Source organism: Leuciscus leuciscus (genome assembly GCF_965113295.1).
Source record: "Leuciscus leuciscus genome assembly, chromosome: 21".
Taxonomy (NCBI): Eukaryota; Metazoa; Chordata; class Actinopteri; order Cypriniformes; family Leuciscidae; genus Leuciscus; species Leuciscus leuciscus.
The window spans coordinates 36,809,777-36,819,776 of NC_138745.1; the positions used below are offsets into that span (position 1 = coordinate 36,809,777).

General features: G+C 37.1%; 1 protein-coding gene across 3 annotated transcripts in view; it reads left to right on the forward strand.

The window, feature by feature from the left end:
- Positions 1 to 10,000, forward strand: part of arhgap44b (Rho GTPase activating protein 44b) — a 48,256-nt gene that overhangs the window by 37,867 nt on the left and 389 nt on the right. For 2 of the 3 annotated variants that reach the window (XM_082152417.1, XM_082152416.1), the window contains exons 15-20: positions 132 to 223; positions 1,603 to 1,810; positions 2,563 to 2,745; positions 7,094 to 7,209; positions 7,800 to 8,156; positions 9,844 to 10,000. The exon at positions 9,844 to 10,000 is cut by the window's right edge. In XM_082152417.1, coding sequence (XP_082008543.1) covers positions 132 to 223; positions 1,603 to 1,810; positions 2,563 to 2,745; positions 7,094 to 7,209; positions 7,800 to 8,156; positions 9,844 to 9,968 — 1,081 coding nt within the window. In that variant the 3' untranslated portion in view covers positions 9,969 to 10,000. Of the gene's footprint in view, positions 1 to 131; positions 224 to 1,602; positions 1,811 to 2,562; positions 2,746 to 7,093; positions 7,210 to 7,799; positions 8,157 to 9,372; positions 9,413 to 9,843 lie in introns of all 3 variants that reach the window. The other variant, XM_082152418.1, reaches the window with a different exon arrangement.

Genomic DNA, 10,000 nt, shown 5'->3' on the forward strand with positions numbered 1-10,000 from the left:
CTCTGTAAAGCTGCTCTGAAACACTCTGTGCTGTAAAAAGCACTGTATAAATAAAGGGGACTTGACACACACACACACACACACACACCTTCAGCATGTTTACACACTTCTCACTCGTGTGTGTCGATCAGGAACATTACGGAGATGATGACCACGGTCTCGCTGCAGATCGTCGGGATCATCGAGCCCATTATCCAGCATGCTGATTGGTTCTTCCCTGGAGGTGAGACACTATAGTTAACAAGACCATGAATAACCTCAAAAGATTATTATTAGACGTGTTAAATATCATAATAGGGGTGTAACGATACCCTCATGTCACGATTCGATACATGTCACGATCCTGAACTCACGATACCATATTACTGCCATACTCCAAGACATTTGGTAAAATGTTTACAAAAAATGAACAATTGATTAAAATGCTAGATTTAGTTCTACATTGTGTGTGTAAATGAATAGTCTTGGACTTGGTGCTGAAACCCAAAGCAGGACAATAGAGACGCCAGAATAACAATATTCATGATTCTGAAGCTGAAAATACTGAATTATTGTAGATGAATATGCTTTCACTGTCACTGATATATTTAAAATAATGTAGGACACTTTTACTGGATATCTGGTATTATCAGGACACACAGATATTCCCCCATTACATTATTATACATTATATTCAACATTTATATATAGTAGTTTACTGTAGTACTGACACTAAAACTCTGTAAACTTGAATTTTTTTCTCACGCAGAATTTTTTATTTAGTCTATAACTAAACTTAACTATACACGATACATATTGATGCATTTTTGTATTGCGATATATTGTGACACGATACATTGTGACAGCCCTATGTAATAATATACAGTACGTCTGAATTATGTAACATATGTTGCTTAAGGTATATTATATGTTGTACAAGGTGCTTAAAGTACTTGAATTTGCCTTTTTGATATTTAAGTCCTGGAAAATCCTTGAAAACAGCCATAATTACGAAGAGGTACTTGAAAGTGCTTGACTTATTTAAATATTGATATATAACAAAAAAAAACACACATATACAATCTTTTCACACAAAATGAACACGTCTGATAAACCCCCATCAGACCTTTTCTCGATACGAAGTACGCCAACATTATAATACAAAATATTTTGTTATTGAACAATAATAGCCATTATAAACTTTGTATTAGTATATATTATTAAACACGTTGTAAGTTGTATTTTGGATGCCTTATATCTGTATAATTTGAGTTTAAAAAATCCTAAAGATATTGTTTGTTAAGAACGATCTCTGATTCTAGTTCTTGAAAACCAAAAAAGTACGTTCCCTGTTAATGAAAGCCGGTTGTTTGCAGAAATACATATACATTATATTCAATATTATATAGTAGTTTAATGCAGTACTGACACTAAAACTCTGTAAACATGATTTTTTCCTCACAGTAATTTTAATTTTGGGTGAACTATACCTATATCCGTGATACATATTGATGCATTTTTGAATTGTGATATACTGTGACACGATATTTTGTTCCAGCCTTATGTAATAATATACAGTACGTCTGAGTTATGTATCTTAATGAAAACCGGTTCTGTTTGCAGAGATCGAGTTCAACGTGACGGGCAACTACGGCAGCCCCGTCCACACCAATCACAACGCCAACTACAGCTCCACGCCTTCGCCGGACATGGACCAATCAGATCGCAGACAGCCCATTGACCAATCAGATCGCAGGCTTTCGGACCAGAGCCGGCGACCCCTCAGCGTGGCCACCGACAACATGATGCTGGAGTTCTACAAGAAAGACGGGTCCGTAGAGTGTGTGGCGCCGCTCGTGTGTCCTCTCCTCACTGCTTTGGGTTTGAATCACTGATGCTTCTGCTTTTATCCCACTAATGCAGCATTAGGAAGATTCAAAGGTACGGTGAAGCTTCTGTCTCCTTCTGTGCTTTCCTGATTTCCTGCAAACGCTTTCGGTGTTTGTGTTTCTTCAAGGATTCTTGTGAGGAGCGTTGATAAAGTGACATGAATTATGGCATATTAACATTTTTCATGTCCCAAATCTGCTATATTTTGTACATTACTCAAACACCACTGTTCAAAAGTTGGTATGTTTTTGAAAAAAGTCTCTTCTGCTCATCAAGGCTGCATTTATTTGATCAAAAATACTGTGTAAAATAGTGATATATTATTGTAATGTAGATCATCTGTTCGCTCTGTGAATATACAGTAAAGTGTAATTTATTCCTGTGATCAAAGCTGAATTTTCAGCATCATTACTCCAGTCTTCAGTGTCACATGATCCTTCAGAAATCACTCTAATACTAAACTGATACATTAGTGTTTCCGGATTCTTTGATGAATTGAACATTTAAAAGCATTTATTTGAAATAGAATCTTTTATAACATTATAAACATCTTTACTGTCACTTTTGATCAATTTAATGTGTCCTTGCTGAATAAAAGTATTCATTTCTTACTGACGCCGAACTTTTGAACAGTAGTGTAGTACTAGGCTTGTTTCGAGGGATCTGATTGGCCGTGTGTCTGCCCCGTTGCAGTATGGGAGTGCGAGTGATGGACACTTCGTGGGTTTCTCGAAGAGGTTCCTCATCGTCCCGTAAGAGTTCGTCGACGCCTCCCAGCGTTCAGCCGCTCTGTGATTCGCTGAACCCCGACCAAACGGACGATGTCTCCGCCTCCCCCTCACAGACTCCGCCCCCAATCAGCAGCGATAGGACCAGGTAAACTGAGACGACGTCATATTATACAGTCAAACCAAACATTATTCAGACACCAGATATCATTGTTGATATTGTTTTACTAGTGTGATCACTAGTTATCATCATGTTTTTCCAAACCTGTGTGTTTAGTCATTATTCACTGAATCTCTTTCTCAGTGTTTGAACTATTCCTCTATTTACTATGTATTGTTTAATTACAATCAATTATTGATATTAAGAAATATTCCAAAATTAATTATTTATTATTATCATTTGTATTAATGTTTATTAATATTCTATATTAATTATAAATAAATAATTACTTAATGATAAAAAATTATTAATTAAATCATATTTATTTATTTATTAATAATTTAATTATAATTAATTAGTAATTTACATTAATTTATATAATTAAATCAATGATTAATTAATATGAATAAATAATAATATTAATGATTAATATTTTTAACATTTATTATTTGTGTAAATAGTCAATGAATTATTGATATAAAAAATATTTCTCAAATTATTAATATATTTTTTTATATTTAGTATTTTAATTCACAATCAAATAATTATGATTATATTAATAACTATTTCTAATTTAATAATTAATATTAATTATTTAATTATTTAAATTAATTAAATAATAATTAATATCAATAACACTATTTTAATTATTAATGCTTACAAATATTAATTATAATTTATTAATAATATCACTAAATCAATGATTAATTAACATGAATAAATATTAATTGTATTCATATAATTAATTGAAGTATGTCTGCACTGTAGAGACGGAGCTGAACGTATCGATCCCAGAATATTCCTGAGCACTGAATCAATAAATCAATATTTCTAATTTAATTCTTAATATTAATTCATTAATGTAAATAAATAAATACTTGACACTTTAAAAAAAATGTTTTATTACAATTGATTAATATAACGTCACCACAGAAAAGCTGTTGATGGAGCTGAACGTATGGATCCCAGAATATTCCTGAGCACTGAATCAATAAATCAATATTTCTAATTTAATTCTTAATATTTATTAATGTAAATACATTTTTTATATTTTAATTTTGAATAATATTTCTTAATTATTTATTTAATTATAATTGATTAATATAACGTCGCCACAGAAAAGCTGTTGATGGAGCTGAACGTATGGATCCCAGAATATTCCTGATGGCTGAATCCCACAGACACGACAGCTCCTCCTGCTCTCAGTCCTTTTTTATCTGTCAACCTTGAACATGTTTGCAGCTCAGAGGATTATCGGGAGTCCTGTGTCGTGTGCCGGTCCCCTGAGGAGGAGAGGCCGCCTCCTCCATACCCGTTCCCTTCTTCCTTCTCCTCCTCCTCCTCCTCTTCCTCGTTCTCTCTCCCTCGTCCCGGTCCCGAGTGTGTTTCTCTCCCGGTGTTCCCCCGCTCTCCACTCCTCCTGTCCTCCACTTCTCTGGACATCAACTCCAACCCTAAACCCAGTGTCCTGCACCTGCCCAAACAGGGCTCGCTGACCTCTGACCCCTGCCCCCCGCACGCGACCCCCCCGCCCGTGTACATCAAACCCCCGCTCGTTCTGCCCCGCCACGACCCCTGCTATCCGAACTTTAGCCCTCACGCTCCGCCACCGTGGGCCGGTAATCCAGAGAGAGGACTCAGAGCGCATAGGTAATATGCCAATTGAACCTTTCTTGAATACATTTCAAAAGTCTTTGGCCAAAAGAGCCATTTTCCAGATCTCATGACCTGTTGGTGGCGCTGTTCCCAAATTTGGCATGGCCCCTCGAATCATGGTTCTGATGAAGCGTACCAATTTTTGTTTTGATTGATTAAACTTTGGCCGAGATACACAGCCTCTGAACCAATTTTGGGTCGACTTCGTTAAGGCGAGACACTACAGGTGAATAGGGAAATTTTTTTAACTAGCAGATATCACCATGAAACATTCATAGTTGATTACCTACATTAAGATGAGAAAAAAATGTATTACAAGCTTTCTGTAATTTAATGTTTAAATATGCAAATTAGGCTATATCTAATTAAATATGCGCTAATTTGCATATATTTAAAAAAACTAAATCTTGAGTATTGGATAAAGCCAGGTTAAAATTATTTTTTCATGGTGTTCACATATTAGATGGGGAAAAAAATTACAGAGGGATTTATGGATATCTACTTTTGTTATCCTGTAAATCAGAATATACTGTCAATAGCCTTAAAAAAATGATTTTCGCCATGTGTTTTGGAATAAAATGTTATATAAATCAGGCTAGGAATAATATATTTACAAATCCCTCTGTAAATGTCTTCATAATATAACTAGGTACAAGACTGGAGAGTTTGGTGTATATCGGTGCGACTGAAGTGGAGATTTCGGACTTGGAGAATGAGAGAAAAGTCATTTTGAGAAAACGGGCTTTAAAGATTTATCATCAGCCAATGAGATTGCGCATTCAGCCCTTTTACTTTCACGATTGGTTGCTGATAAAAAGGAAATGACCATATTTGGATCCGACAGGATTGTACAGGAGAGAGAGAGCTATCCAGCGGTGTGTGTGATGACAGGGAGCAGACAGAGATCGTGGAGCAGCGGGAGGATTAAGAACGCCAACTTTTGTTGAATTTATGAGAAATCTACAGACGCAAACAGACAAAGTGTAGTAAAATAAACACCTAAATGTGTATTTCGGACTTTTTTTCACCACAAGTCTGAAAGAAGACGTGCTATTGAAGACAAATATCCCAAAATCTCAAAATTGACCAGTAAAAAAAAAAAAGATGTCTTTGCCTGCTGTGTCTCGCCTTAAGTTTGCGACGCCATAACTTGAAGCTTCTGACTTTAAATATTATTGATCACCATCAGAGATCACCAGTTATGCTCAACAATCGCAAGATAATTATCAAATATGCCCTGATATACTCACAGTAAATGTCTTTTTCATTCTATACCTTAGTTAGCCAACTAACTACTGTAGTTAGTGTCCCCCTGTGGTGTAAATCCAGCTTTTAATGTAGTTTATGTGTCTATGTGGTGTTATTAATACGCTTTAACACAAACCATGTGTAAGTTCATAAGTCGACAGCATTGCTGAGTATTTCCTCCTTAAAACTGCAGTGAACCAAAGACAGTCTCAAACACACGCTTTGAAATCGCTGGTGTTTCTGACGTCACAAACTACCTTGTAACCAATCAGATCAACGTGTGATCGTCAACCAGTGGATCTCTGAGCTGAGTGAGTGAGTGGAGGCGGGGTGAATTTGCATATTAACCGCGCATACTAAATGAGGCGAGGGTGTCGGGTTACATTCAAGATGTTTTAAGGCATGAAGATTTTTTTTAAAGGAAAAAAACATTTAAATATTTAATTTTGCTGATCAAAGATGAGTTTTAAGGGATACATTTTTTGATTACAGGGGGACTTTGATGAATATGTAAATATGTGCTGCACACTTTTCTCTCAATAACAAAATAAACGCACAACAAAAATGAGAAAACAGCTGTTCAGAAAGCATCTGATCGTAGCGATGCGGATATGTTTGCAGCAGCTCTGAGATTCAATCAAGTCACGTTACGTTTATTAATACATAATATTACTTTAAAGCAGCAGCTTTTACCGTATTAAACATGAAAAACAGTGTCAGTGTCGCTTCACGACTTCAGTTTCACAATAAAGCGTCTCTCCAGTGTCTTCATGTTTTACTCGCGTCTGAAGAAATGAACCGGAAATTTACACCTCAAAGAAGGCGGAGCCTCCGAGCCACGCCCACATATTACATCATCACCACACGGACCAATGGGAGTTCAGAGGCCAGTGAACAAAATGTATATCGGGGCCTTTATATTAACTGTTACATTCAGTTATTTAAAAATAAAGTTTTCAGTACAGTAACATTAATATTAGCATTCATAACTCTTCTGTTATGATTATGCTCAAGAAGATTTTCTTCAGTCTTTCCCTGCGCTGCTTTATGCATTAATAACAGCAAAAATCCCAGCTGGCAAATTCAGGGATTTTTATCTTTGCTTTTGACCTGCTGCCACACTAGCATGGATATCTCTTTCTGAAATGTTTTTTTTTTTTGGTATCTGCATACACTTGATGTGATTATTACTTACCTATTTGTTGTTGTTTTTTTCCCAACATCAATAAGTGGAGATTTACCTCAATTCTGGGAACAAATGTGTTGCCAAAAATACACGATTTCAGTTTGGAGGTTTATTCATTTTAATGTTCAAAAGTCATAGCTGAGACTGTGGTGTGTGTGTGCGTGTGTGTGTGTGTGTGTGTGTGTGTGTGTGTGCATGGGTGTGGGTGTGGGTGTGGTTAATGGATGTTTGTGTTTCTGTCATCAGCACTCAGAAGAATAAGGAGCTCTCGCCTGTGATTGGTCAAAGAGGAATCTCACCAACAGCTCCCTCTGGTGGACAGATCCAGCTCTCAGACCAGAGTCCTCACACACTGCGTAAAGGTGTGTGTTCAGCGTGTGCATGACTAGACAAAACAAGCAACATGATAAAATAGTAATGCATTGAAAATAGTAATCGATGCATTTCAGCTTCATTTTTTTAGCAGCTAAAAGGATTCATTTTTTTTAATTAATCATATTTCTATTTATTTCACCAGCCCCTAAATGATCATTTTTAGTATCTATATACATTTATTTATTTATATATACTACAGCCATATTTAGCTTGTGCATGAATAGAAAGTGACTGGAAATAAAACAGCAATGCATTTCAAGTGATTTTTTTTATTATTATTTTTTTATTAATATGCACATTTTCATATTTAATATTTAAAATTTTCAACTTTCCCTCCAAAATATACATTTTTAGCAGCTAAAATATGAATCATATTTCTATTTTATTTCATCATCCTCTAAATTATAATTTTTAGTATCTATATACACTTTACCTTTAATACTTCAGCCATATTTAGCTTGTGCATGAATAGATAGTGACTGTAAATAAAAAATAAAAATTAATATGCAAACACTTTCCCTCCAGAATGTAATTTTTTTTAGCACCTAGAAAACCGAATTCTTTCTTTTTCTTTCAGTTTCCAAAAAGCTGGCCCCCATCCCTCCCAAGAGTGTGTTTTCTCCTCCGGATGTGTCTCCGGGTCCGTCTCCGGTGAGTCTGTCTCCGACTCCTCCCAGCACTCCGTCATTATACAGCTTCAGCTACTCCCAGAGCTCTCCGGGACACGGACACACACTCTCGTCCCCGCCTGCGCTGACCGGCACCCTGCCCAGATCCCGACCCACGGCCAAACCCCCCCGACACAGACCCAACCTGCCCCCCCCACAGCCCCCCGGCGCCGGTCCGAGTCCCGGTCTGAGTCCGCAGGAGCAGGAGGAGCAGGAGGAGCACGCGGGTCTGCACGGGCTGGCAGCGGCGGAGAGCATGTCTACAGGTACAGCTGTCAGCGTGAGCACATGCAGAGCTCAGAGGGATTCTATCCTCCTATTAAGCTTTTCCAATATTACCTTTCATGAATAATAGAGCTGTTTGTTATGGAAGCTTGTTTCCGCCACGGAGTAAAACATTTTAAAAGATAATTGCAACTTTTTATCTCACAATTGCGAGTTTACATCTGGCAATTCTGACTTTTTATGTCAGATCTGCATGATATAAACTCAAAATTCTGACTTTGCAGACCTTTTACATTCACAAACTATGGAAACTTGTTTCCGCCACAGAATAAAAAATAAAAAAGGTACTTTAAATCTCGCAATTCTTAGCTCCGCCCTCAAACACTGTAGTGTATCTGAGACTGGAGGAGTTTGGTTTGTGTTGTTTGTTTTCTGAGATTGATACGGTTAAACCCACGCCATCGTCACTGTTCGTATCACTGTGATCAAGAGCTGAGATTCAGATATGATAATGAGCGTTTGCTTTCTGACCAATCAGAGCAGAGCAGCTCTCAGAGAGGCGGAGCTTAGAGACTGAATCTTTGATGGAAGTGTTTCAGACACTGAGAGGAAAGAGCTGAAGCTGCAGTGGAGATTATGAGGACATTACAGTGTGTTTGACTTTACATGCATGTAGAACTATTGTAGGAGACTCTAAACTACATTAGAAGCCTTTATTAATAATAGCATAATATAGGCACTTTTTTATTGTACAACAATATGACTATAAAAATAATAATGATTATTATTTTTGTTTTAAAATGTGATTTAAAAATAATCTGTGTTTGTAAGACTGCATAATTTGGCCAAAATCTTGATAATATATCAATATGACTAAAATAATAATAATATTATATTACTAATTATTATTATTATCAGTAAATAAAAGAAGAAATATTGCTATTATAATATTTCACTGTGAAATAACAAATGTAGTGTTTAAAAATAATAATATAATTTTCTTTTACAGTACAGCTGTGTGAATACATATTTTTTTAATACTGAGATTTCCTTTAATAATCTGAGCCGACGTGAAGATGAAGTTATATCGTCGTATTGCACTATTATATTGCCTTGACACGATTATAAATTGACTGAAATTAGTTATTATTTGCTGTCGACTGTTTGTAACAGAGCCGAAGAGAACACAGACGTGTGAGTGTGTGTGTGTGTTATATCACATCTGTTGGGTTCAGGTGGTTTTGTGTTGTTTTGCAGCGGTGTGAGGTCGGGGGTCAGTGGGCTTTGGCTCAGAAGGGTAAGCAGTGTGTGTGTGTGTGTGTGTGTGTGTGTGTGTGTGTGAACTCACCCGTCATCATCACTAACGCATGGCGCTGTCCCGCATGGCTCTCGCGTGTCCCTGTGATCCGCATCACCATCCGTCCTTCACTTTAAACACACACTCGCTCACCCATCTCACATGTGTGTGTTAGCGTATCAACACACACCCCTGCTGTTCCCTGTCGAACCCCAGCTCAGCTTCACACACAGCATCATGTGACTCCAGATGACTGGGAATATATGACAGAATGTTTATTTTTGGTGCGAATAATATTTGTTTGTAATGTCTTCAGTCACTGGATGTGAATTTCACCTCTCATATCATGTTTAGAAGGATTTGAACAGTTGTCAGATGCTTTGAAACACTTCCTCTATCCTCGTTTAACAGTGTTGTGTTTCTCCCTCCAGACTTGTGGAGTGATGTGGACGTTCCCGTAATAAGCGTCGATCTGGCCGGGAGATCTGGCTCCCCCTACTGGAACTCAGTGTCTCTGCTGGACTCAGAAGAGGAGATCGAGAGCACTGTCCTATGACCCCTGGGGTTTCCCACAATGCTTTGCTCCTT